Source organism: Emydura macquarii, unplaced genomic scaffold (genome assembly GCF_026122565.2).
Source record: "Emydura macquarii macquarii isolate MOO-44397 ecotype Brisbane River unplaced genomic scaffold, CSIRO-AGI_Emac_v2 contig_2994, whole genome shotgun sequence".
In the NCBI taxonomy this organism is placed as follows: Eukaryota; Metazoa; Chordata; order Testudines; family Chelidae; genus Emydura; species Emydura macquarii.
Window position 1 is genome coordinate 4,763,462 of NW_027133131.1, and position 27,614 is coordinate 4,791,075.

The following is a 27,614-nucleotide window of genomic DNA, read 5'->3' on the forward strand; positions in this document are numbered from 1 at the left end:
AAACGCCCCACCCCGCCCGGGCCCGCCCCCGGCTGTCACAACTCCTCCCCTGAGTCCCCGCCGGAGCGACCCTGAAACTACAATCCCCGGCATGCCGCGAGGCAGGAAGGGGCGGGGCGTGGGGCGCCGCGGGCTGCTGATTGGCTGGGGCGGAGATTTGAACCGGCCCGGGCGCGGGGTGGGGAGGATTGTCGCCGCTGCCGCCGGCTTTCGGTTGCTGCTGCTGGCCGCTGCTGTGAGTGGGGGGCAGGGACTGTAGAGAGAGGGGGAGGGGAGCTGGCGGGGGAGTGAGGGGCCTTGGGGGTGGGGTGATTAGGGGTAGGTGGGGGAGGGAAGTGGGGAAGAGGGAGGGGCTGAGTGTATGGGGGTGTGGGGAGGAGGTGTGGGGCGAGGAAGACCCCCCTGAGCGCATGGTGCTAGGGGGGTGCTGGGGGTGGGGGTGACATGCCCCTGCTGCTGGGGGTGCTCCCCGCGGGCAGTGGGATGCCAGGCAGGGTTTAGCTCCAGCCCACAGATAACCAGGCCGTGGGTGCCTTACCCAGGCTCAGCATGGCGGGGGTCTCCCTGGGCTGACACAGAAGTGGGTCCCCCGGGGGTGAGGTTGGGGACAGGCTGGTGCCTAGCAGAGTTAGTGCTAGGGCCTGGCGAGATGAGCCTCGAATGCCGGCCGGAGTTGTGAGCTGGCTTGTGTCCTGTGGGGTGGAAGGATTGGGGGGCACCGAGGGACAAGCACCTTTTAGTACAGAGAAGAGGGTTGGATGTGGTGCTTTGACCCCCGTAAGGCCAGCGTCGGCGTCTCTGTGCTGTGTGTTTTTATGTGGCTCACAGAGTTTAAAGCCAGCAAGCACCGCCAGATCCACAAAACACCCTCCATTTACTCCTGTATCGTGTTCATTCGCCCTTGCTCCAGACCAGGAGCAGAATGAAGCGCCTAAAAGGAACTGATTTTATGGCCCGGACCAGCAATTGGCAGAAGAGTGGGGAGCTGCTGTTGGAGCTGAAGGTGAGCTTGCAGGAGAAGACTTCTGAATGTCTAGCTCCTCTCCAGATCGGACCCTTGGTGGGAAGTGTTGGCCGGGAAAAAGTTTGGCATTCCCCATCAGTAACAGAGGAAGCTCTGTACGTAGGTATACAGTTGAGGAATTAGGGCATATTCCAGTCCCTCCTGTGACCCCTAAGCAGTCCTGCAGCTGGGGAGGGACTATGGGGGTCAGGACTCCTGGGTGTTATCCCCAGCTCTACTGCTGACTCAGTGTAACTTCTCAAGGGAAGCTGTTTTCTTTCTGTGCCCCAGTCATCTGAAGAACAGAACCAGTACTGCCCCATGAGGGAATTGTGAGGCTGAATCTGAAAATACTCAGAGAGCCTCGGACAAAAGCTGTATATCGGTTGCACTAACCATCTCGTTTCCTTTCAGGAAAGCCTTGCCTGTGCCCCAGAAGACTCAGCCAGCACGAGCAAGCTCTCCTGGCAGAGCACAGCATGTGATAAAATTCTGCGAGCTTGCATCCACTGGCTGGGACTAGGCAGAAACTGCCAGGCACACTTTGAAAGCCTCTTGGACCTGGCTGAGCTGGCATGCCAGGGTTATATAGCCGCCAGGCCCCAGCGGGTTCCCCTTTACCTGGAGAAAATCCTCTACCACCTGATGAGGAACGTTGCCGCCCAGGGATCCTATGATGCCTGCTTGAGGTTTGCTGATCTACTCTCTGCCAACCTGGCGAGTTGCCAGCCCCCAGAGGTGCCTGCTGAAGACTTTGAGGCCATCGCAAAGAGCAGCTTCGGTGTGCTGTGGAAGGGTGCGGATGCCCTGGCTAAATCGGGCCAGGCGCCAGGGGAAAGCAGAGTGGTGCTTTCAGGCCGGCTGCAGGCCGTGCGCTTTCTGGTCTTCCTGGAGGAAGACTGCTCAGCCCAGCTGCCCTTGGAGCCGCCGTTCTTTACCTCTCAAGTCGCTCGTCAAGCTGCAGCTGCTGCTGTGATGTTTGAGGCCCGAAGGACCCCCCTGAGCAAAGAGGATGCCTGCTTCTTCAGCCAGCAGCTTGCTGGCCACCTGATCACAGCCCTATTGGATGGGAGGCGTGCAACGGAGCCCCTGCCGCTGCAGCTGTCCCTATGTCTGTTTGAGCTCAGCTTGGAGCGGTGCCGGCGTCTCTGCAAGAGTGGCTGCTTTGAGGAAGCCGAGGAAGCGATAGACCAAGCCCAGGGCTACCTGGAAGGAGCTGATGACACCAGGAGGGGCTTTGGTGCTGCTCTGGGCCTCCTTCGTGCCGGAGTCCAGCTGAACCGGGTGTTAGCGCTGGGGAAGAATCAGGCAGGGCTGCCCCTCTCCCAAGCTGCTGCAGCTCTGAGCTGTGCGGCCGAAGTCCCTGAGCCCCTGCCCAGGGTGCTGGGTGAAAGCTGCCAGTTCATTGTCTCCTCCCTGAACGGGTATGTGAAGAAGAGCGAAAGGCGGCTGTTTGGGCTGGAGGATATTCTTGGCCTTTCCACCTTCATCGAGGGTTATTCCTGGCTTCTCCGTAGCCTGCTGGATAGTGTGAGTAAAGCTTCTGCTGTAGGGGCTTCTCTTCCCCTAGGCAGGGTGGGGCCTGAGACCCCATGGGTTGTACCAGGGTTTTGTCTGGTCTACGTACGCATCCCAGGAGTGCGGCAAGGGATCAGGCCTATTGATAGCTGGGATCTTTCGAGCCCCAGGATGATTCAGTCTTGCAACTAGGCCCTGCATCTCCTTCTTGAACTGCTTACACTTGACACATTTTCCCTTTTTACCCAGGGAAGGCATTTCTTCAAAATATTCCCCGCTAGGGTCTCTTACACCCAGAAGCCATGACAGTGTTTCTGTGGCAAAAGTGTGGGAGACTATAAAAAGCTGTGTGTGTACTGAATAATGTCTTCCCTTTTACTTTCCAGTCCACTCCACTGTTCCTTTCTACTCTGCCTCTGTTCTTTGTCTCTGTCTTTAAGACAGTGTCTTAACTAACTCCTCTGCCTTGCTTGGCCCAGCTCCTCCACCACATAAACAAAGAACAACAACAATCCTGTCCAGCCTGTGTCTGTCTTTGCACATGTGACTTTAGTCTGCACAAACTAAAACAAACTGAAAGCCCAGAACTTTCAAGAAGCAAGATCTGGTAGTTCGGCTGGACAGACTAGAGCCATTAATTCATTTTTGAGACTGTAAGTGTAGGGTTAGCATGTTTGTGACGAGATTTCATTGCAACTTATTTTTTAAGAGAAAGAAATTTAGTATTTTATTGACTTAAAAAAATAAAAAAAGATCGGATTTTTTTTTAGAAAACTCATTGATTTTTATCCACCCTGGATGCATCACAGGTGACGGGGGTGGGCCTGTATTTACATATAAGCCAGTTGCTCCTGCGTCTGCCAACTAAATGGCAGAGTGACCTTTTGTATTGTTTCCACGAGGCCTGATCCACATGTGTTGAGCTGGTACACAGAGGTGCCGTGTGGTTGTCAGAGTGAGTTCTCTGTGCTGATCTGGCTGTTGCATTTTTCTTTTCCCTCTTCAGGTTCCTCCTGACAACATGAAACAGCAGCAAGCTGTGAAACAACTACACTATTACAGCCTCCAGCTCTACACCACAGTGGCATACGATGCCTTCGTGGGTTCCCAGGTACCGGCAGTGGAAGGAATAGCAAACACCATTAGGGGTTGGGAGTGGGCAAGGGAGATCTGCAAGAAGCGTGGGTGCAAAAAACCATGAAACTCCTCATTGTTGGACTGGTCCCATTCAGAGGACACTGACCTCTCCTGTGGGGGCTGTAGAGCTCTGAGATCTTGGCTCAGCAGGACTCTGACTGTAATGGCACCACTCCTGCGCTCTGAGATTGCTCCGTCTCATCCAGCCTACCCCAGCACAATATGATGGATGCCATATGCAGCCTTCCTTGGCTGGAAGGTCTCAGACTAGATTGGGCTGAATGTGCCGCAGAGCACCACTGAGTGGTCAGCAGGACAGCTGGAGATGTCCTCTAGGAGCCATGGCACTTGCAGGTCGCCATTAGCATAAACTACCTTTATTACACCAGGGTTCCCTCTCGCCAATTACATTCTGCTCCCATCCAAGTGGAGGAAGTGGGGTCATCTGGTTAGTGTTGGGAAATCTGGATTCTATTCCTGAATCTGCCCTTGATTCCCTGTAACCTTAAGCCATTGACTTTGGGCTACAATATTAGAGTGGCCTAGTGGCTAGGGCACTGGACTGGGATTCGGGAGACCTGGGTTCAATTCCTGGCTCTGTCACTGCTTTGGCTGTGTGACCTTGGGCAAGTCGCTTTGCCTCCCTGTGCCTCAGTTTTCTCAGTGGTAAAATGGAGAGATTGACCTTTGTAAAATGCTGTGAGATTTATGGATGAAAAGTATTATGCAAGACTAGGTGGTGGTAGTTCTCATCTCTGTGGTGTGAGACTTTAACCCTTTTGAGAGACCAGTACTTTGTGTGTTTCATCTGGAGGGCATACAGTGCTTTGCAAAGGCAAGTAAAGTATCACAATCCCCACTCGAGTGCTGGTCAGTGCTATAGAAACTTCAGGTGTGTTGTTGGCCTTCTTTATCTGCCAGTTGTGCTCAGTACTAAGGCTGCACAATAGTGGAAGAATGCCGTTAATCCCTGATTATTTTTTCCCCATGCAGCTGCTCAAATGTTCTAGCATTCCGTTGCATCTCTCTCCCCAAATCTCTGACTTTCCCCAGGTGGCAGGGTCGGCTGGACTGGAGCAACTGGTGGCCACTTGCCAAAGTGTCATTACTTGGATGCTTGATGCACTAGAGGGGCTCCCCGAGCAAGAGCAGGTGGAGTACCTCGATGTCACAGGTCAGTCCCTGAGCCTCCGAGCCGGGTCACGCTCCATCGTGGGTTACACGGCTTGCTGTCTGTGGGGAGGGAATAGCCTCCCTAATATGGAACTGCTCTGTGAGGCTCTGCAAGAGGATCTTGTCCTTTACCATGAATGCAGAATAAAACTGAAGAAAGTTGCAACGTATTCGCTAATGCCCCACAAATATCCCAAGCCCCACTGGGCTGCCAGGGAGGGAACTGACCACTTCCTCCGCTGACAGCCTTCTGCCAAATTTGCCGGAGACCTTTTCCTTCTAAGCAGGGAAGTGTTGCTATCGCTCTCGTGCTCCTCCCTATGCAGCAAAAGCTTTAACCTGCCACTTGATGGTGCCAAGACTCGCAAGTGACACGAACAAGAGCGTCTAGATTGATGCTGCTCCTCCTTTCTCTTGTCCACAGCCTCAAGAGTTCTGCTTCTGGGCTCTTTCTTGTCCTTGCAATCACTGCGACTAAAGAGCTGTGGCTTCCCTGCAGGGTCTTTCTTGATGAGACCCTAAAGAAAAGTCTCTTCCTAGACCCTGTGAGCCAGCGTATAAAAGCCTCCAGTCCTAGTGAAGAGGGGATGGTGTCCAACCTTAATAACTCAACGCCTGGGGCCTGATCTTGTTACTTGTGCACATCTTCAGCAATTCTACTGAAGTTAGTGGAATTGCACTGGTGCAAGTGAGAGGAGATCTGGATGTACTCTGGTACTGACTGGTGGATCTCCTCCCGCCAGTGCTCCACTTCCTCTGTAGACTGATGTGTTCTTCTGATGGGGTGGCTGTGGGGAGTTTGCAAGCTTAGCTCTCCAACAGGTGTCCAAGGCAAGCCCTTTCTTTTGAGACCAAATGTGGTGCTTCCATGATCAGCTCTCCTTGCTGGAGTATCTGGCAGGGTCTGTAAGTATCTACACATGGCTGGCATTAGGCTAGTGAGATCCTTGATGCTCTCTCAGAAAATCCAGATCTTTCCATATGAGCTCTTTGCCATTGCGTCCACAGCCCATCGAGACAGAGCAGGCAGATTCTCTTGCAAAGGTATTGGTAGCAGAATTAGGGCAGTGGGTGCCTATCCTCCACAGGGGAGAAGAGAGGGGGAGAGTAGTGCAATCCCCTTATGAGGCTTTTCTTTACTGTGGCAGCATCGTGTGCATTCAAGCTGGCCTATGGCTTCTACAGCCAGAAGCTGTATGTGGAGGCCGGCTCTGTGACTGAGCTGTTCTGCAGGAGGCTGGGGATGGCAGAGTCAGCTAAATATCCAGAGATGCCCACAGAAAGGGTGAGTAGCTGTCTGAGATTCTGGGTAGCGCACTGGGGTTCAGGGTCTGGTGTAAGGGAGCCATTAACCTAAGTACCTGGGCTGTAGGGACTAGATTTCCAGGAAGGCAGTATGCTCAGACCCTGTGACAGGAGCTGTAAGGCATTTCCTCTCTGTCCTGATGTGGAGTCCTGACTGCCTTCCATCTGGATGGGGGTTGCAACATGGGGCTTGGTCCTCTAGCGTGCAGGAAATGGGGAAGCTTTTGCCAATGACACCCCCTTGCAGGGATTAGGTGGAAGTGAATCTTGTCTGTCCGATTCCAAACTGCTCCTTCAAGTCACACGTTCTATCTCTGCAGTTGCACAAGTGCTTTAAGCTGCAGGTGGAAAGCTACAGGAAGCTGTCCTGGTTTGAGAAGGGCCTCGAATCTGTGGCACTCTGGCTGGCCGCGCTGCATGGCAGGATCACAGAGCAGATGGCGGAGCCGGTCTTGCTCTGGACCAGAGTCAAAATGGATGCAGCAAAAAATGGGGATGAAGACCTGAGACTAAAGTAAGGAGGGGGGCTGAAATTGGGGTGGGAGCATTTCTTTTGGCCTGTCATTTTCATGGAGCAGGGGACTGGGAGTTAGGATTCCTGGGGTCTATGCTGTTTGGCCACTTATCTTGTGGCCAAGCTGCTCTCTGCCTCAGTTTCCCCATCTGCAAAATGGAGGGCATACTTCTCCCAGCACCCCAAGACACATTTGCTGTCACACACAACCTAGTCACTATCGTAGCATAGACAAGCTGTGTAATTAATAATCAAAGCTACTGAAATGCCTAAAGAATAACCTGCCACTTGCCAGAAGAAATGCTACTTCGGCTGGAAAGTTGGGTCACCGCTGTAGCCTCGCCCAGAGCCATGCACTGTCAGGAGCCCTTGCAGCCGTCTTGAGTGGCCCAGCTCTGCTCCTGTCTGAACTGTGTGTTTGCTGCAGGACCCTGAAGGATGGCTTGGAGGGGCATGGCCTGGATGCAGGAACCCTGGTGTCTGTGCTTTCTGAAGAACTGAAGGCCTATAAGGCTATACGGGCTGACACGGGGCAGGAGCGCTTCAATGTGATCTGCGACCTGCTGGAGATCTGCTCGGAGGAGAGCGGCCGCCAGCACGAGCGGGCAGTGAACCTGGTGGAGCTGGCCCAGGTGCTGTGTTATCATGACTACACGGAGCAGACGGCCTGGTGAGTGGCTGCTGTGGGGGGTGTGGGGCGGGCCTCATCACCCTCACGTCTGCCTGTCCCCCCTACTCGACCTGCTTCCTTCAGCTCTTCTGATTAGCTGCTCTTCCCCAGGAGGCAGCCACGTGAGGGGGAAAACAGCCAGTTGGGGGGAGTTCACCAAGCAGTTCTGAAAACACGGGCCCCTTAGTGACCCAGCTTGCTTCTTATATGTGTTATTTCCAGGTCTGCAGCCCCTTGTGATCCAGCACCCTGTAAGCACTGGGGATTACTCCAGGCATGTGTAGGACAGGAGCAGTCTCCATTACGCTAATGATCCCTAGAGGAGAGCTACTGAATAATAGGGGCCATATCTTTTCTGTTGTGCCTACCATCTAGGAGTTTCATGTTCCCCTTGCCCTGCAGGGCAGTCCATGGAATTCCTCTAAAAGGCTAGAGGTGCTATGACGCCAGGACTCTCGGGCTGCCCTGGGGGGAGCTGTAGATCTCTCATGGGTTTTAGCCACACCAAACGCCTATTCCCTGGTCTGAATCTCCTGGTTCTGGATGATAGCCCTGGGAACTGAAGGCGTCTCTGTACAGCACCTGACTTATGGTGACAGCAATGATGAGAAGGGACAGGAACAGGGGCAACCTGGATTCTGTTCTCAGCTCTGTCAATTAATCCCTGACCTGTGTCCATTTCCCTTCTGTCAAATGGGAGATACCTGCCCCCCCCCTTCTGTGAAGTGCTAGGAGATCTTTGGTGGTGAGATGCTGAGAACCGGTCTGCTCTCCTGTAGCTCCTCCCTGGACTCGGTACAGGAGGCGCTGCGACTGTTGGACGCTGTACCTGTGAGCGCCGTGAACCAGGAGCAGCTGCTGGATGACAGAGCACAGGCCTTGCTCTGGCTTTATATCTGCACCCTCGAATCCAAAATGCAGGAGGTAGGTGGCGGCGGCAGAAGGGAGAGTGATGTGATGCTGGTGATTCTGCTCCACGCTGCCACATGGGAGATACAGGCTCTGGAGCCACCATGGCATTGTACTGGAGTGAGGACAGCTGTTCTGGGTGGCAAGGGTAGGTCAGAGGTGGTGGCACAGCAATCGGGTGCTGTGTTTGGGGAGTTGTGCTGGGGCACGTGAAAAGCTCTCTAGCTGCCTGATACCTAGCACCTCTCATCGTGGCCGCCATGTGTGCCAGCTACACCTGGTTAAACTGGATCTACCAGGTGTCTTTCTAGTAGAACATCAATGGCCCATCTGCAGAGAGTGGCGGCAAAGCACCAGCACCTAAAGCAGTCAAATGGCTGGGCAAGGTAGGACATAGACATGCCTGTGCCGTTCCCATGCAGTTGTCTGGGATGCTGTCCTGGGGCACCTTCCCTGTGCCTGGCCCATCAGACTGGCTGCCCTTCCCCCAGTGGTGATGCAGCAGAGACAAACTCTCTTCCCATCAGACGTCCCATCCACAATGTGCTGTAACTGCCTTGGCTTCTCTCCACCTGCTGCAGAGCATTGAGAGGGACCAGAGAGCCAGAGACCAGGGGCAAAAGAACCTGGAGGACTTTGAACCCAATGACCTCAACTACGAAGACAAGCTGCAAGATGACAAGTTCCTGTACGCTGGCATCTCCTTCAACCTGCTGGCAGATTCTGGTGAGGACACTCTTGGGGGTGGCGATCGGACAATTAAACGCCACCAACATCTTGGAGCAACGCCTAACTCTTCTGGTCTGGGTTAAACCGATCTGTTGGGCCAGGAAAGAGAATCCCCTAGCTGGGAATGATACCAGCAGGGACCCAGGCAGGGGTAGGAGTGAGGCACATGGTCTCCCATTCAGTCTTCTAGGGTGAGGGGCTGGGGGATGCTCCCATTGGCATGTATCCCCCCTGAGTTCTGCCACTGACAACACCCCTGCGTATGTGTGGTGGGAGTTGTTGAATCGTTCCCTCTGCCTTCTCTCAAGAACCTTTTGGTCATTGCTGCTATAGAGGTGGGTTCTCTCCAGGGTCTGATGCTCTGGCCCTGGAGGAGATGGATCAGACCCCTGGTGGCTGAGTGACCGCTTATGCCTTTCGTTTGCAGCACAGTCCAAGTGCCTGGATGATGCCCTCGCCTTGTGGAAGAAGCTTTTGGCCAAGAAGGGAGTCCCGGCAGTGCGCAGTGCTGAGCAGACTGTGGTCTCCCTGCACATCGTGGCAGCGCTCTACAGAATGATGGCAAAGGTAGCTGGAGCCTTGGGCTCTGACGGGCTTGGGGAGGTGACTTCTTCATAGCCCTCTTAACGCCACAAGGCTATTCAGTGTGAGCATCTAAGTGCATGACCGCTTCAGACTAGTGCTAACTCCAGGTCATCTTTCTAACCAGCCGTGCTAAAGCAATTTGTATCCGACCCGCTGGCTGAAAGTGACCCTACACATTGTAACTGAACGCCTGTGCTGCTCTAGCCAAGGAAAAACGTGTGGGCACTGCAGCCCCAGCATTTCATGCTCCAGGACATGAGCTGGGATCACCTTCTGTTGATCATTCATCCTCCCTCTATTAAGACATAGGAAGCACTGCTCTGGGTTAGGCTATTAGGATACCCAGCAACATGCCCCATCTCCAACAATAGCCTGTTCCGTATGCACCGTTACGGACATCTCTTTAGTACTTGGCCATGGGGGTTTCCTTCCTGACCTGTGTGTGTCAGCGGTTAGCTTATGCCCTGAAGCATGAGGATATATATCTTACACTTGTATGCTGTAACTGAGGGGTGTGTGTGTGGAAGGGTGTTTTGCATAAACTTTCAGCACTTGAAGCCTATTAAAATCTTATCTTCACTACTTTGCGGCAGGGAGTTCACAGGCTAATTATATGATGTCAGTTTCCTGTGTCGCCTTTTCTAATCTCATTGTGAGGGTTAATAGGAGCCTCCTGGGTGACCTTCTCTGTAACAATCACTGTTTGTATTTAGCTCTCGTGTCTCCTCTTCCGCTGGGACTTCTTTCTATTTGGGTACCTGCACAGCCCTCGTTGCTGTAGAAGTGTTTTGTCTTCCTCCTAGTTGCTGCCCTGAAGGGTCAAGTAACTATTAAATGGCTGCAATACCTCATCCTGAGGTGGGTGAAGTGATGGCTTTTAAGTATATGTGGCTTGTCTAGGATGAGACTCTAGAAATGATTGGTTTTTTTTTTCCCTGTCCCACAGCCCCTGCAGTCCGTGGAGACCTATCTCCTGATCAGAACCCTCTCCAGTGCCCTTGGTGACTGGCTTGGGACAGCCAACGCCTTGTGTCAAGTGACTAAACTATTCTTCCTGCTGGAGTGTCCCAGTGATGCTAAGGTAAGTATCAGGGTTGGCTTGGTGGGAATAAGGTGACATAACAGTGGTTCCCAAAGTGGGGTCCTCTAGGGGTTGCGTGGGGGTCTGTTCCTTGACCAAGGCCCAGTCTGGAACAGCATTCGAACACTCCTGCTACATGGAGGATGCCATTTTGTTCTCCGTGGCATCCTTCACACAGCATGACCTCGCTGGCGGGGTTCGTTCTGGTACTACTGGAAATGAAACGGGTCTGGGACAATTAGGCAGGCTCCAGAAGGGTCCTTGGTGGAAAGAAGTTTGGGAACCACTGACACACAGTCCTTGGTGGAAAGAAGTTTGGGAACCACTGACACACAGGCCGATTGGTGCCATTGTCTAGTAGCCTGAGGACACTGACACAACTTCTGTGGTCTGAACTGTCAAGCCTGGAGGGTCGTACACCTGCTAGGTCCGACTTTGTTTTTCTGTGTAGGACTGTGCAGGGGAGGTGAAGAAAAGCTAGCTGGTCAGTACATTGTAGTTCCATGGAGAAACTGGCTTCTAGCTTGATCCTAATCTTCTTCCAGCTTTCATGGCGCTTTGTGCCTCTAAGATTCTAACATGACCATGGTTGAGCTGAATTCAGCTATCCCTCTGAAGCAATCCCTGGACTGCACATATTCATTTTGGCTTCTCCTTTCAGATCTTCCTGGAAGAAGCCGAGTCCTGCTTGCAAAATGCTGACTGCAGCAGCGACTCCTATCTGCTGCTGAAGCAAACGTGCCTTATGCTCCGTAGCCAGCTGAGCTACGCAAACCATAAGGTAACCAACCCTTTGAGCTGTCGCTCCTGTTCCCTATCAGAGGGACTGGGCTCTGCAGAAATTACTGCTGTTAATGTGACCTTTCAATACGGATCTACTAGAGCAAGTTGAACAATAGGGCTTCCCACCTGCAGAAAATCCTGTGTTTTTGGATAGAACACAGGGGTTCCCAACCTTTTGAAGGCCACAAATATCAGTTTTATAACCCTGATGAGCCCCCAGTCTATCAACTCATAACACATATCTGGCCATGTACACCCTTAAGGACTACAAAGCACTACATGTTTAACGTGAACAGTTTGATGCTACTGGGCTCATTGTTACATTCACAATTTGACACTTACAGATGACTCCGTATGTCGCAGACGAAGCACTAGTATAGATAAGTCACTGTCACTACACATTGAAGCACATGGCCTGCTAAGTGCAGGCCAAACCGGAAGGCACTGATTTTTAGAGTCCTGCCCCTCCTCAAGCATAGTAGGTCCTGGCTGCCCCACCAGCAGGCCCCCCACCCCACTGCAGCCAGATGGAAGTCCCTGGTGCCTAGGGACCCAGGCAGAGCACTTTACCAGGCTCCCTGTAACAGCCAGGGGGAGGGAATCGCTGATCTCCCGTCACCTTGGCTGTAGCAAGGAGCCTGCACTGGTCCTGTAGCCCCGCGGCAACACGCTCTGAGTCCTTAAGTGACAGCTCCCTTCTGCAGCCAACGGGAGGGGAGCGGTGGGCCACTTTGAAAGCCCCTGCGGGCCACTTTTGGCCCCCGGGCCACAGGCTGGGAACCACTGAGATAACACTTTGATTCTGAAATACAGCTGCTGTGCCTCATGGGACTTGTAGTCTGGGTACCCTGAGCTCCCATTCTCTTACAGACTGGGCTCTCTGGTTGGACTCCTCTCCCATGATGCACCTTCACGATGCCCCTTCCCTCTCCATCCCTTCTGTACATGGTAGTCACATGGCCATGGTGCATCATGGGAGATGGAGTCTGGCCAGTAGAAGAATGAAGTGCCTGAACTGCAACTCCCAGGAGGCACCGCAGTGAAGTTTCAGGATTGACAGACTTCAGTTTTCAGGCAGAAAGTTTCTTTGACCAAAAAGCAAAACTCGCCGTGGAATGCAGATACTCTTATGAAAAACTCCATTTAGTTGAAACCCTTACATTTTTCATAGAAAACATTTTGATTAGCCCCTACATCCACCTTGTTTGGGGTGTGGTGGGTACCTGACTCAAATCGTAGACTATTGTTGCTATCCAAAGCCAATCGTGGCACCACTGGGGAAAAGAATCTTTGAAGATCAGATGCTAGCATGGAAACCTTTCTGTGCAGCTGCAAGAAAACTTAGAATAATGAGTCCTCTGCAAGCTAGGCTGTTGGCTTATCTGTTCCTGGGGAAGGTGCCAGGTGGAGATGCCTGGAAAGGGGAAATCCAGAAAAGGGTCAGCAGAGGCAGCGTAAATGCCTTGCACGCTGCCCCCTGCCAGCCTGTTGAGGTTTTTCCATAGTGTTTCTGACTAGCAGGGTCTTAAACCCATTCTGCTGTGTCTGTCAACGGATCTTGGATGGAGGAAATCCTGTCCTCAAAAGGGGTGGAAGAAGTGGCTGTTTCAATGACCCTGTTATTCTCAAAACCTCTCCCTTATGTTTCTGGTTCTCCCCTCCGGTCTCTTCCATGGATTACAGCCACTTGAATTAAGCTGTAAGGCTGAACTGATAGGTCTTGGTTCATATGGAGACCTGTTTTCTGGGTTACTGTACTCTCTGTCCTCCTCGCTCTCTCATACAGGTTGAAGAAGGTGTCACTCTGTTGCTAGAGGTCCTCCAACACCCAGCCCTGCAGAAGATCGCGAAGGTTTGGTACCTGCTCCGAGCCGATGTCCTCCAGTTGACGGCATCTTATCTCAGCCTTCCTTCAACCAGCCTCTCGCCTGAGCTCAGGCAACAGCTCTGGGCTCAAGGTGAACATGGGGCCATGGGAAAGCCCTGGCTGCAGTCCAGAGTCTCAGCAGCATGGGAGATGTTCTGATGGCGGTAGGGTTGTGGGTATATGTTGGGTGGCATATGCCACCTTGGCAGACTCTGGGGTGGCTTGAGAGTCTGCAGATACCTAGATCTGGCTTTCTCCTGGTCTGCCACTGATGGCTGTCTGGCCCACAATTCTAGTGACCTTCTAAACTTGGGTACCTTCAATCTCTCTTACCACAAATGTGGCAAATGCCTTTTCTCCACTCCTCCTGTGTGGGCAGAAGTAGAGCAGCTTACCGATCCAGGGCTGTCCTCCAGAGCTCTGCGAGAGAACGTGGATTCGAGCGTACCAGTGGTGGACTTAGTCCTGTGTCCATCTGCAATGGCAACTAATGCCAAATACGTTCGAGGTAGAGTGCTCCCATAGCATGCTTCATTGTCGAATGCTAGACAGGGAGGGATTGCTTCCTGACCCATGACCTGAGGCAGGACGACACTGGTCCGTGTAACTTCTATCCGAGCATCCTTGCAGATGGTTCTGTTCCTAAAAATGCCCCTCACTCGACAGAGAGGTGCCTGCTTTGATCTCCCAGTCTTGTGTGCCACCGCCCTTCAAAATGAGACGGGCGGTGAGTGAATACTGGAACCTGCATGCTTTGTAAGACCTGCAGAAACTCCAACAGAAATCTGGTGTCACTCCAAGCACTCAGAGTTAACTGCTGTCTGCTTAGTTAGGCAGATGGTGCTAATGTTCATATGTTCCCTCGTACAGGATGGAAGACCCCTGAAACTGCTCTCGCTGATTCCCACAAACTCTTCCGCAGCATCATCCTTCTCCTGATGGGCGGTCATTTGCTGTTCTCTCTTAAAACTGTCACAGAGACTCAGTTTGTGGATCATGGTAAGCTGCCATATGCATAGACCATGTCCCTAACAGCTCTGTTTAAGGGGACTTCGCTGTCTTAAATGGCTCTTGCTTTTGTGCGTAGAAGGAAATGCAAAGAGGCTGGTTCCCAAATTGTGCTTCTCAAAGTCTGCCCAGGGATCAGATGTAGCATGGAAAACTTCAGGTTGATCTGGATTTAGGTGGATGAAAAGCATCTTCCTATTTTAATTCTAACTTCATCCTTGATGGTTTAGAGGGGTAGCCATGTTGGTCTGTTTTCAGCAAAACAACGAGGAAGGATTTTCATGGGGCTGGTAGATTTCCATTTCATTCGGCTGAATTCAGTGCCTTGCATGTTGAAAAATGCATCTGACGAAGTGGGTTTCTGCCCACGAAAGCTTATGCCTAAATAAATTTTAGTCTTTAAAGTGCCACAGAACTCATGTTGTCTTGATGGTTTAGTGTCTCCCCGTAGACTGAGAAGAGTCTTTAAGCCTCCATTTACAACAGTCTGACTTCCATGATCAAGTGTCCACGGAGATCACTGAAGTGACTGACTAAAGGGGCAGAGGGCAAAATACCAGAGAACACGGAGTTGGGGGGATTCTAGCCGTTGTGCTGGGGTACAGAGCCCACCACCGTGGTTTCTGGCTGGCTACCTGCTGATGCCCCTGGTCCCTTCAAGATCACCTAGCATGCCTTTATGTAGGAGCATAAGCCCCCATGTGACCCACCCTGATCAGCCTCTCCTGCAAAGAACTGGATGATGATGGTCTGGAATGGTGCAGAGAGTCTTAGACCTTCATTGCCACGTGGCTTCCCTTGAGCTTTGTAGACACAGTGCTCTCTTCTCATGCAGGGGAAAATCTCCTGCAGAAATGGCAGGTGCTGGCTGACATGCTGGTCTGCACGGAGAAGCTCGTTGCTCTCTTCAGCCAAGTGGAGACGGTGTGTGAAGCCAAAGCCTTTTGCTTGGAAGCCCTCAAACTCACCATGAAGCTGCAGACCATTCGGTGGTAAGGGGCTCACTGGGAATGACTCCGTCATGGGACAGAGCAGGCTCATCTCCGTGGAGAGGCATTGCTTGCATGGTGGCGAGCACCTCCTTCAGGGGAGAGGGCCAGGGAGACTGAACGCCAGTCAGATCACTCTCCTCTTGTTCTCTCTGCATCCCCCTCAATACCCGGGGGGGGGGGGGGGGCTTCATGCACATGACTGGGCAGCTCACGTGCACATTTGACCTCTGGCCTCGTGCAGATAGCACAGTGCAGATTTCTGGCTTCATCCTTGCATACCCAGGGTTCTCCCTGCCACCAAAGCTGGGATTCTTCTGTCTGCTATTCCCTTGGGGCTCTCCCACAGCTAGATACGCGCACTAAAATGCTGATCCTGCCTGTGAAGCAACTCCATGGTTCTGGAAGCTGTTCAGCTCTGCTTTCAGCCCAGCCCTGGGGGATAACTTCCTCCTCCTAAAGAGGGAGGCCAGGTGTCTGGTCTTGTCCAAACTGCTGCCAGTGCAGGAAGCAGCCTTGGCGATGGGGTTTGCTGATTGTTCTCGGTCTTATTTCAATGAGCAGCTGCTTGCCCAAGTTTGAATCGTCGCACGCTAAACTCTCCTAGGAGGAAATTTGGTTCCGGGGCCCAGCCAAATGAGCATCGTTCTGTAGCTCGGTGTCTCTAGCCTTCATTAATGGTTCTGAGGTGGGGGGGAGAGGAGACCTTGGTTGGTCTTTGTGGCCTGCTAATCAAGCTGCCGTCTTGGGATCCAGGCTGTTGATGGGTTTCTCTTCCTAGGTGTGCCCGGTTTCTGGTATTGAAGGCCAAGCTGGAGCTGCAGCGAAGTGAGCTGGAGCTGTGTCACTCAGACCTCCAACAAGCCCTCTTCCTGCTGGAATCTGGCACTGGTGAGTTTGGGGGTTTTTCTGATTAAAGGAGGGAAGAGGACTTTGTCCCCCGAGAAGGAAATGTGACCAGCCTTTTAAGTGGCACTGTCCATTGGTGGTAGCGGCTGCAAAACTCGTGCATCAGAGGTGATGATGGGGGCAGAGAAGGTTGTACAGACACCAGAGTTCTGCTTTTCCTGCTGTGCGGGGTCTCTTCAGTGACACAACTGAGGACTACCCTGGGACCCACAAACTAGAGGGGTTGGAGGTGGGTGAGGTCTTGAGACTCAGCACTCAATTGCAAACCACACCAAGCTGAGCTTGCTGAGAGCAACTCCTACTAGCCAGTAGAGGAGTGTGCCTAGAAGCGGTTTCCTGGAAAGAGAGGAAGTATTAACACAGCAATAAAACTCAAAGCTGGGGTCCCATGGTTACAAATCTGGCTTGGAAACCCAAGCTCAGTGTCATGTCCTGAGGCTACAGATCTACTTTATCCTGCTTAGGGCTTGTGGGGGTGGTGAGAAGCACTCCCTCCTAGTGAGGGGGAAAGGCCCCCTACAAAGGGTGGTAATAGATTGTCTTGAGTCTACCATGTGTTAAGTAGAGCCCGGCACTGGTTGACTGCGAGTGGTGACACTAAAATAACTTCTCCCACTCACTCTCCTCCACCTTCAGACTTTGAAACTAAAGAGAAGCAGAAAAGCGAAGTGAAGATCAAACCAAAGAAGGGCAGGGCCAAGGGCAGAAAGCACCAAGGCCCCCATGCCGAGCCTGCTGGGGAAGAGGACGGCTTCCTGAAGGGCCCGTCGCTAGAGTTCGTGGACACGGTGAGCAGGCAGGAGAAGGAGAGTGCCCTGACCACTTCTCCAGTGCTGAAACCCAAGAAAAAGAGATGTCTGAGCTTCTTGAGCCACTCCGCCACGTGCCCCTGCTCCCTCTGCTCCGATGTGATCCTCTCGACCATCTGCCTCCGCTGGGTGGTCTCCTTCGCCCAGGGGGAGCTGGCGTCAGAGAACCGAGCAGAAGGATTAGGCCTCCTGTGGACTAGTCTGGAGCGCTGTTCTGTCGCCACCTCTCGCTTCTCCACCCTGGTGTGGGAGGCATCCCAAGGCAATGGCAAGAAGGCTGCTGCTCGGGACCGATCTGTGCCCGGGCTGCTGGATGATCTGGTCGCCAACATCTACGCCACCCTGGCTGCTCAAAGCATGGATGGCCACCGACCCGAGAAGAGACTGTGGGAGCTCCTGGAGGCCGGCCTGACGTTCCTGTCTTCCAGAGCCCCCCACCTGCCAAGTCTGGAGTGCCACAAAGCCAGTCTGCTGCTCACCAAAGCCGTGGCTACCATCTACAGCCTGGCCTCCAAGCACAGTGGCTGCATGGCCCACATGTTCTCCAGTGCCTGGGCCTGGAAACCTCCATCTCCCTCCTCGAAGACCAAAAGATCAGCCGTGACCAAGGCACTCAAGATGGAGAAGAATCTGCCCCTGAAGAGCAGAAGCAAGAAGGTTCCGGTGGCAGCGTCTTGCCCAAAACCCAAAGCCAAGATAGGCCAGGGAGTCAAATCCCTGCCTTCGACAGACTCCAGCGATGTCTTTGCCCTGGGCGACTCAGATGGAGAGGTGCCCCCGATCGTTATTAGACCTGTGATGGATCCCTGCACCCCAGTGCAGAAATCCTTCCCTTTCACCAAGGGTTGCTCTCATACCAAGCCAACCCCTGGCCCCAAGGCTTCATTCATGGTGTTCAATGAGTCCTCCCCTCCAGGGGCAAAGTCCCAGCTGCTGAAGGCTCCCAAAGCATCCAAGAGAGTCCGATCTCGCCTGAAGGTAAGTGGGTGGTACCAGCACTCATTGATGGATTGTGTCATTGGCGCAGAAGGGATGTTGAGGGTCCAGGGATGATGATGTGCCTGTGTAACTTTCAGAGCACCACCTGCTGGTCAGACCTGAACAGTTTGTGCTTCTTTTCATTTGGGATAGGGAGATGATCTACTGGGTGATGTCCAGTCCATCGATCCTCTCTCCCACTCCTCTGATCAGTGCCCTAGAGCACAGTCTGCGCTGTCCTGACTAGTTCTGCAGTGTCCCCCGCGATGGGCTTTAGGTTGGATGACAGGAGGAGTCCCTAATTTGTGTCCCTTTGCTCTAGTTCATCCCCCTGCTGCGTGCTCCATGAGTTAAATACAAGCAGCTGGCTATCCTCTGCTCCAGGAAGCTGATCCCTTCACGAGGACTCTGGTCTCCCCACCTCTTTGCAGGGAGGGGAAGGGGTTAAGAGTACCCCAAAGCTGAAATTATCCCAAGGCCAGGGGATACTCATCCAGATTTGCAGGCTGTTAACCCTTCCATTGGTAGTTTTTTCCCCTGCATCTGTGAGGTGCCCCTGGAACTCCTGGTGGCTCCCAAGATGCCCGGAGCCTTTTACTTCTAGGTCAGTTGGGGAGCAAAGGCCAGTTCTAATGGGGATGTCAGTCCCCCGAGGGCTCTCAGCAGAGAGTGCCATCGACAGGATACAGGAATTCGCCTCTCACACCTACTCCCCTTGGGCAAGGCGCAGGAGCTTGGGACAGAGTGGAGGAGAAGCTGAAATTGATGCTGCTGGTGTTAGAGAGAAACACAGGCCTTCAGATTCCAGGGCTACTGATCCTCTGCTTTTAAAAAATGGGTGCTCCATCCAGCCCCATTCTGGTGCCAAGAAGGGCTCGATAAATCTCTCTGCACATACATTCTGAGCACTGGCCAGAGGGGGTCACTAGACTAGCCGGGAGAGCCAGAGGCCAGGACCCACCCTGGAGAAAACTGATTGTGTCCCCGTTCCCAGGTGACCTTCAGCGATGAGAGTGATGTGGAGGATCCTGCTGCAGCAGCACAGGGGCCAGAGGACAAGGGGCTGGCTGCTCACAAAGAGCTGGGGCCTGCCAGTCACAAGGCAACGCGGGCATCGGCCCATGGCAGGAAGGCTTCACGGCCAAAGGCCTTGGTTGCTGACGCAGACGGGGCCCAAGCCAGCTCTTCGGATAACTCCTCTCAGAGCAGCAAAGCCAAGCCTGGGAGAGGGCGACCTGGCAGTAGGAAAGCTGCTGGACAAGAAGAAAAGGCAGGAGCAGCCCGGAGAGGCCCCTGTGGGCAGTGGGAGGAGGAGGAAAGGGAGCTCCTGAGAACTATCAAGGAAGAGGAGGCGGTGAAAGAGGGATTTGAGATCAGCTTTGAGGTCTTGCGAGGATCTGATGAGGAAGAGCCAGCCGCAGGTAGGCCTGGCTTTCTGGACTACCCAGAAATGGGGGAGCGGGCAGGGAGGGTTTGACTACTCGACAGCCTTGTCCTGTGTCACATCTCTCCGGCAAGCTGTATCCTGGATCACATTAGATCAAGAGTGGTGGAGGGGCGCAGAAACTGAGGAGGTCTCAGACTGAGATCAGAGGCAAAGGAGAAGGCTCTTGCTAGCCGAGGTCTGCTCTGAGCCCAGGTTTGGGAACCGTCCAAGGTCTAACCTTGACTTGCCCTTGGTTTGCAGCTGCAAGTGCCTTCCGGTTGTCTCCTCCCTGTCTGTAAAGTTGGGGGGGACTGGCCTTGCTGCCAGAGCAGATGAGTGAAAGCTCTCCAGGGTTCTCTAGCCTTGTGTCTTGGTTGGCTGGCACAAGCCCATAGAGGGCCTTGCAGATAAGGGAAGCCCCGTGGAGCTGGGTCCGGAAATGGACAGGGAAGCCTCTGGGGGTTAGCGGAGGCAAGTGGGAGGCCTGAGCTGAGGAAGGGGGTGGGGTGGGGTGGATCTGAGGATGCTGCTCTTGCCCTAGCGCTGAACAAGGGAGAACTGAATCCTGCCACGTTCTACAGAAGCGCATCCTGCTGAGTCCTGACTGCCAAGCGTGGGGCTTGGGGTGACCCCGGTGGAAACCAGAGCCCTGGAAAGGTCTGAGGGAAGGGTCTGCTCTTCTGTCTGCAGGAAGGAACAGGCCCTCCGTCTCCGGGCAGGACGGTGTTGAGGGGGAGCACGAGGTTCTCCGGCGAGATGCCGGTGCTGATCTGGAGGAAACCTTCCTGGCGGCAGAGAGGAAAAGGAGCCGTGACCCCTTCAGCCTGCAGAGTCTCTCCTCCTCCCTGGCTGCTGCTGTTGGTAAGTGACACAATACCTGGGTCTCAGCTGTTCTCTGTTTCTTTCCCTGCTCCACTGAAATATCAGGGCCTAGTGGCAGGGACCAGACCTGCGGGCTGAGAGAGGGGAGCTCCTGTGGGAATCCAGGGACAGTTGGATAATTAAGATGTAGTTGCACCCTGTGCTTTGTCTGTCCCTAACCCTGTTGTTCCAGCAAGCCACAACTGCAGCATGGTGGGCTTGGATCAGATGCTGGCAGTGCTCCTGTCTCCGCTATAATACATCAGCAGCTAATCCTGTGGGAGGCTGCCTCTGCTCTGCCATAGTTCAGCCAAGACACTCCCATGCTGCCTTGCCTGCTGGCTCCTCTGGTTGCCACTCCAACCCCCTTCACACCCCACCACCGCTCCCCTCTGCTCCGATCTCCACCTTGCACTGTGCAGCGGGGAAAAGGTAAATGAAGATGCTCGTCAGACCCCGGCTGACAACACAGTTATCTGCTCTGACCATTCCAGATGCGTCCTCACTGGACTCCGCCTATGACTCCCTGAAAGCTGCCTTCCAGGCCATCAGCCACTGCCCTCCGAGCGCACTCTACTGCCAGCTCTGCCGGCTCCTGGCGCTCTGCACTGGCAGTCGGGACCCTGTCACTACTGCCTACCTGGTTTCGGAGTCTGTCTCCATCACTGCCCGCCATCAGCTGATGAGCAACGTTCACAGGAGACTGTAGTAAGAGCTGCCACTCCCTGGGCCAGCGGGTTCATCCAGTGAAGGAAAACCCTCCTAGATCCACTACTTCCCTGCCTGCAACGTTTGCCTTTAAATCCTCTGTTTACTTGGGGTATAACTACCCGCGGAACTCACTGCCGCAAGCTGAGACAGAGCATTAAAGCTGTTCCTTAGCTGTACAAAGCCTCCTAAAGTGGGGACAGGCAAAATAACTTGGTAACATTGAATCGGGGGCAGGAGGGGAAGATGGGCTGGTGGCTGATTGACCAGGATGGCAGCCAACTCTGCCCCCACTCCTGGTGCTGCAACAAGACCCATGTTGGGCCGCTTGCCAAGTCTATAATGTGGGGATAATGCCTATGTCATGGGGGCGGGGGGTGGCTTAGGCGCTCCTGAGATGGAAGCTACCGTGAGTGTGAGATTGGAAGGCGCGCTCGTTGAGTCGGGACACTCGTCCTGGTTTAAAAACTGCTCGCTCCGAACTCCAGCTCTCTTATTTGCTACTGTGCCGTAGCGTCCTGCCTTGCTCTTCGTGAGTGCTGGAGCTAGACCAGTTCATTTCACTTCCTGGATTCTGCCTCCTGGCACTCTGCCCCCTGCTCCGGGCATCACGATGCTGTGGTGACTTGTGTGTCCCATAAGCCTTGGTTCAGAACAGCCTTTCTGAACCCACCCACCCCTACCCCTCTTCTTCCCGGATCCCGTGGGTCTCTGCTGTACTGACCTTCCCTGCACGCTGCTTCCATCTCCAGCAAAATGAAGAAGGCGGCGGTGGCCGACGTTGCTGACCAGCTGCAGGCGCTCACCCTGCAGGGAGCGGGTGCTAGTTTGCAGCTCCAGCACCTCTTGCAGCTCCAGAGTTTGTTTGAATTCAGCTCGGTGGGGCTGGGCCAGCGGGAAATGGAGAGCTTCAGGGAGCAGCTGCAGCAAATCCCCAGTGGTATGTGCTGGGGGGTCCCCTTCAGCTGGTGGTAGAGGGGGATCTCTCTGGGAAAGGGCCAATCGCAGCCAGGTGCCCAGTCTGGACCCAGCTGGTCTGTGGTGGCTGAATGTTGCTACGCCACATGGCCATAGAGCAGTGCTGTTGCTAACTGAGTTGTCCTTGGTCCAGTTGCTAGTGGGCAGGAGTCCCCATGGCAAACAGCCAGCCAAGCTGTTTGCGACCTGAGGCCCCAGACAAGGAGTGACTGGGCCTGGAGAATCAAATTCTCCCCCTCCTCCTCCCGCTAGAGGGGTAGGGCAGTGCTGTCGGCACGTGGGAGGCTTTCCCTGTCCTCTGTCCCAGCTACACACAGGCAGGGGCTCTCCTGCAGGCTGCCTGTTCCCTTCCACTGGGGGGGATGCGGAATGCATGATCTGTGCCACCGAAGAAGAGTTCTTGACGTGTTCGCCGACCTCCCCAACTGCTCCGTTGATGTGCTCATCCCAGGTGTAACCGTGTGCGTGCTGACCCTGGTGAGTCTTCAGCCCGGCACCGTTGGGGACACCTTGCTGCTAACGCGGCTGGAGAAGGACGGCAGCCCCGTGACCATCCACATCCCAACCGCCCACAGCCAGGTGAGGGGCAGGGTCGATGGGGCACCTGGCTAGCGGCAGCTGTGTGCGCTCGGGGCGGGCTGACCGATGCTGTTTCTCTCGCAGGCGCCCCTGAGCTCGGTGCTGGGTGAGTTCGACGCCATCCAAAAGGAGCAGAAGGAATTCAGCAGCTGTACGGACAAGAGGGACTGGTGGTTGGGCCGGACGGAGCTGGACAGGAGGATGAAGGTGGGGAGGGACGTGGGGACTGGTGCTGGCTCAGTGGAGCTGGAGACTTGGCCTTCCCACGCTTCCACCCCACTCTGCCAACATGCCTCCCCGGCCCTACGCGGCTGCCCGTGGTGGCCAGATTTCCAGTGCCTGGGGGCTTCAGACTCCCTCTTCCCTCCTGCAGGTCCTGACCGAGACCCTGGAGGAGCAGGTGCTGAGCTGTTGGAAGGGGGCCTTGCTGCCAGCCAACCAGGATCCCGACGTGGCCAAGGAGGCCTCCAGCCTGCAGGAACGTCTCAAGGAGCATGGCTGGGAAGATTCGGATCCGGCACTGCTGAAAGTGAGAGGGGTGGTCCCAGGAGAGCCAGCTGAGAAGCCCGTAGCCCATCTAGGCTTTTGGCAGAGCCTGGGCGGGATAGAGATGGATGGTCTAGCCTCAGGCTGCTGAGCTGTTGCTGTGACTGTGGTGGGAGGGGAGCCAGGTCCCACCTAATGTGATCTCATGGGGTCAGGAGGCTCTCCAGCAGAGACAGTCCCTTGTACACATGCAGGGGAGGCGTCCCAGTTGAAGCCGTTCCCAGCCACGCCCCAGTGGGATTCGCTGTGCCCATCCCATCGCTGGTCCCTGCACGGAGAAGCTGGTGTAATTGCTCCTGCCTCAGTCTTCCTCTCTCCCCTCAGCTTGTGCTGAACAGCGCTCACCTCCTCACCGCTCAAGATGTGCAGTGCCTGGCGTCCGGGCTGTGCCCAGTGCGGCCTGACGCTGCCCAGGCTCTCCTGCAGGAGGCGGTGGACAAGCAGAGATCTCGCAGCAAGCAGGCGAGCGGCCACCTGCTTCTTGTGCTGGACAAGGTTAGTGGTCATCTGCCCGGAGCGTGCCCCTGCCAGCCTAGCCTCTGCCTCTGGCTCACCAGATACCTTCTCCTCCAGCATCTGCAGAAGCTGCCCTGGGAGAACATCCCCTGCCTGAGAGCCCTGCCGGTGACCCGGTTACCCTCCCTGCACTTCCTGCTCAGCTACTCCCTTGCTCAAAGGGTAAGTTGGGGGAGGAGGCCCTTCTGAGACGTCTGTGCAGGGTCTTGGGGAAGGATTCCCCTGTCTGCAGGAGCTGGGGCAGTCGGTCGCTCCCATGCTCTGAGATCAGCTGGGCCCTTCCTCCTAGTGGGGAAGGGAACCCGCTTCCCACTGCATGACTCACTTGACTTGCACTGAGCTTGGAAGATCCAGGCAGGAAGTGCTGTTGCCCTGCCTGCTAGCAGGGTGGGGGGCTCTGAGCACCCTGGCCTGGCGTGTGGGTGCAGTGGGGCTGGGTGGGATGATCGCGCAGCCCAGCCAGGGGCTTCCCGAGCAGTAGCGTGAAGCAAGTCAGTTCACATGGCTGGACTGGGTGGTGCCCAGCACCCATCGCTCCCAGTGGGATTGTAGCTGCCCACATGGGTGCCTTCCTAGATCTCTGCCTGCGCCAGTGGCTGCACCCATGGGTGGGAGCAACACGTCTTGTATCCTCGTTTCAGTATCGGCCAGAGTCTGTCCTCACCCACGGGGTGAATTCCAGCAGTGCCTTCTACGTCCTCAACCCACACGCCAACCTCCCCGGGACGGAGGAGCGCTTCCGAGCCTGGTTTGAGAGGTGAGTGCCTCTCCCGGTCCCTACCTGCCTGCTGTGGGGGGATTTGCAGGGCCTGGCTTGTCCCCTTGAGACCTCCACAGAGGCTGCCTCCTGTCTGCACCAGTAGGGGGCATTGCGGAGCAATGCTTTGCCCTCCATGGTGGGGGCGGTGGGCTGGGCTTCCGGGGGCTCTGTCCTCACCCAGTGTCCTCCCACAGGGAACCCGGCTGGACTGGGGTAACAGCTGCAGTCCCAAGCCAGGAGCAGATGCAGTCGGCTCTCACGGAGCGTGATCTCTACATGTAAGTGTTGCCGGCCTAGGCCAGCCACAAGCCAGCTGGGCAGGAAGGGACTAGTATTTCTGAGGGTGGGTGGAGTTAGGGTGCAGGACTGACCATGTCTCTGTGGCAGATGGGCACCTTGGACTCCTGGGTTCTATTCCCAGCTCTCTGCCTGACTGGGGTGTGACCTTGGACAAGCCGCCTCCCCTTCTCCCTGCTTCATTTTCTGTACAGGGAGGATACCTGTCTTGCTAGGAGACCCCTCTCCACGGGATGCTGATACATTCAGGTTTCTGTATCCGTCCGGTCCGTGGCAGGTGGCTTTCCTGTGCGTAAAGGGCGATCCTGGGGTGAACTGAGATTTCCACTGCTCAGGGATGGGGATGTAAATCTATACAAGTGCAGGGACTGGGGGGGGCGGCAATGGCAAGATATCAGATCAGTCCATGGAAGTGCAGTGTTTGCCCTGTAAATACGTCAGGGTTGGGGGGGGGGGGGGGGCAGTGACCCCAAGATAGCTGCAGCCACCCATCAGCCGTCACCAGGTCCCCTGCAGTGCCATGAGCTCACCCACCAATTCTGCCTTAGCTACTCCGGGCATGGAGCCGGTGCTCGCTTCCTGGATGGACAGTCAATCCTAAAGCTGGACTGCCGTGCTGTGGCCCTGCTCTTTGGCTGCAGCAGCGCCGCCCTGGCTGTGCGCGGCAACCTGGAGGGAGCCGGTATCGTCCTCAAGTACATCATGGCAGGATGGTGAGTATGCCAGGGGTGCGCTGCGGGGGTGGGAAATCTCTGCTCTGATGGCTGCTGTCAACCCACTGGCCCATGCCCCCCCCCCCCCCCCTTCTGCTTTAGGGAAAGGTATAAACTGGGGAGATGCAAGGATTGTAGGATTCCTTCCTGACCCCTTTAGAGGCTCAGTTTGTGCCCTGAAGCATGAAGTCTGGTCATCCCTTGCTTAGTCCATAGAGCTTCAAATGCTAATGGCCACAAATCAAAGTCTCCTCATATCCCAGCCACAGCATTTGATTCTGCTGCGGAGAAGCCTGATGCCAACGCAGCCAGAGCTTTATGGCTCCTGTACTTCCCTGACGCCAGTCCAAGCTATCCACCATTTCTCAACCAGACCTAATTATAGCGGGGGGGGGGGGGAACTGAACCTGTCCTTGTACCCAGGCTTGATCCAGACATGGCTGTGCTGCGTTAAGGTATTGGCTACAGCCCCGGGTCTACTGGAGGGGTGACGTGTCTCTTCCCTTTGCAGCCCCCTCGTGTTGGGGAACCTCTGGGACGTGACTGATCGAGACATCGACCGCTATACGGAGGCGCTGCTCCAGAGCTGGCTGAAGGCAGGGTCAGGTGGTCCTCTCCTCCAGCATGTCATCCAGTCCCGCCAGGCTCCTAGACTCAAGTACCTTATCGGTGCGGCCCCCATAGCCTATGGCTTACCTGTGTCTCTGCAGTGAGACCTCTGCCCACTGGGCTCCCAGGGGTCATGGAGCATGAATGGGTTTCAGTGCCTTATCCCTCCAGGCTCCTGTATGAAACACTTGACCTGAAAACTGCCTCCTAGCCAAACTTGCCTCCGGACCAAAGCTTCTCTGACGGTGCCTTCCCCTCAGTCGCTGGTTTCAGCCTTGCGTGTCTGACTCTCAGCAGACGGTCCCTGGGTGGCGTCCCATAAGGACCCAGGGATGGAGGGATGATGTTTTAGCGTCACTGTGGCATGTTTAAACAGCCGCGGTGACTTGCAGAAGGGCTGGTCTGGGGGAAGAATCTTATAAATGTAAATTGTCAAATTTCTATGAATGTAAGTTATTTTAATTAAAGCCTCTGAATTTTTATATTGCAAATGGTTGCTGCATGTGTAACGCTTGTACAACCAAAATAAAGCTGGTGGAGCCATAGACTGACCATTTCGTAGGGCCCCAGAGGGAGAGGACAATCCCTTTCTTAACCCTCTTACTACCTTCTCTGCTAGGCCTGCTTTCTTGGGCCCTGCCCCTCTGACTTGTGCCTGTTTGCCTAGGCTGGAGTGCGTAGCGTGAACCCCCCGCCATACCAGTCTGTGCTGGGTAAACAGAGGCATTGATTATTTGGGCAACCGTGGCCCTAACCTTCCCCTTATCAAAGGGCCATCTTCCCCCAACTCCATGTGCTGCAGGGGTCTGCACTGGACAAAATACCCTACAACCCTGGGCTTTTGTTCCTTCAGTCACTGCCATTCTATCCTTGGTTGGGGGGTGGTGTGGCTCTTCCCCCCCCCCCCCCCCCCAGTCAGTCACCCCAATGGGACATGAGAGGGAAGGACCTCTTACTCCTGGGTGCAGTTTTGCTGGTAAGAGGGGGAGAGCTGTTTTTGGTATTAAACGTCACCTTGGGGCTCAGACCTGGTTTATACTTACCAGTGCTACAGGTACCTCGCTTGGGGGAGGAGGTGGGGGTTTAGACAGCTGTGCTGCTATAACAACCAAATGTGGAGGCAGTTACAGTCCTGCTAGTGTAACACGGGCACAACTCGCCTGCTGTAGAACCACAGGAAGTGTAGGGCTAGAAGGGACTGCACGAGGTCATCTAGCCCATTCCCCATCCCTTGTGCTAGGACAGGCTGACCTGTCTGACGGGTGGTTGGAGGCTTCCGAGATCAGGTTACACAACGGTGGGGATTATCTGAGTAGACCAGGCCAAAGCCCAGCCTGTGTAGGAACCAAACCCAAGAAGGCCTCAGAGGTGTGGGGGGCAGGGTCCTAGAGAGAAACATTCCCCTGCATGCAGTGGCTTGGCGCACTCCGAGGGCTGGACGAGGCTGCTGATCCAGAAGGCGTGAGGCTGTTGTAGTATTTAACAGCAGCATTGTTGCCCTAGATGTGCAGAGGCCCCACTGCTTCGCTGGTCTCAGGGGCGGCTCTGGCAGTGTGACTTGCCACGCCACCTGCGTGGTTCAGCCAGGAGCGTTTTCTGGTGATCTCACTTGCAGAGCTGTCAACAGTGGCTCAGATTTCACGCTGTGTGTGCT

At 54.8% G+C, this 27,614-nt stretch overlaps 1 protein-coding gene across 1 annotated transcript; it reads left to right on the forward strand.

The window, feature by feature from the left end:
- Window positions 1–212: 212 nt before the first annotated feature.
- On the forward strand, window positions 213–26,831 carry ESPL1 (extra spindle pole bodies like 1, separase). The gene is made up of 31 exons (XM_067529530.1): window positions 213–235; window positions 911–1,003; window positions 1,418–2,533; window positions 3,528–3,632; window positions 4,712–4,832; window positions 5,980–6,116; window positions 6,457–6,650; window positions 7,078–7,320; window positions 8,100–8,244; window positions 8,811–8,955; window positions 9,386–9,525; window positions 10,490–10,624; window positions 11,286–11,405; window positions 13,194–13,365; window positions 14,145–14,273; window positions 15,118–15,274; window positions 16,053–16,162; window positions 16,817–17,967; window positions 18,962–19,388; window positions 20,084–20,254; window positions 20,749–20,962; window positions 21,715–21,902; window positions 22,392–22,519; window positions 22,604–22,726; window positions 22,893–23,048; window positions 23,390–23,560; window positions 23,639–23,743; window positions 24,223–24,338; window positions 24,536–24,619; window positions 25,187–25,351; window positions 25,863–26,831. Exons 2-31 carry the CDS (start codon window positions 923–925, stop codon window positions 26,062–26,064), a joined length of 6,651 nt encoding a protein of 2,216 aa, XP_067385631.1. The 5' UTR covers window positions 213–235; window positions 911–922; the 3' UTR covers window positions 26,065–26,831.
- The last annotated feature ends 783 nt before the right edge of the window (window positions 26,832–27,614 follow it).

Coding starts and splice junctions, on each gene's coding strand:
- ESPL1 (XM_067529530.1), top strand. CDS start 923: ATGAAGCGCCTAAAAGGAACTGATTTTATGGCCCGGACCAGCAATTGG. Junction 10,625..11,285: donor AGTGTCCCAGTGATGCTAAG/GTAAGTATCAGG, acceptor TTCTCCTTTCAG/ATCTTCCTGGAAGAAGCCGA. Junction 11,406..13,193: donor TGAGCTACGCAAACCATAAG/GTAACCAACCCT, acceptor TCTCTCATACAG/GTTGAAGAAGGTGTCACTCT.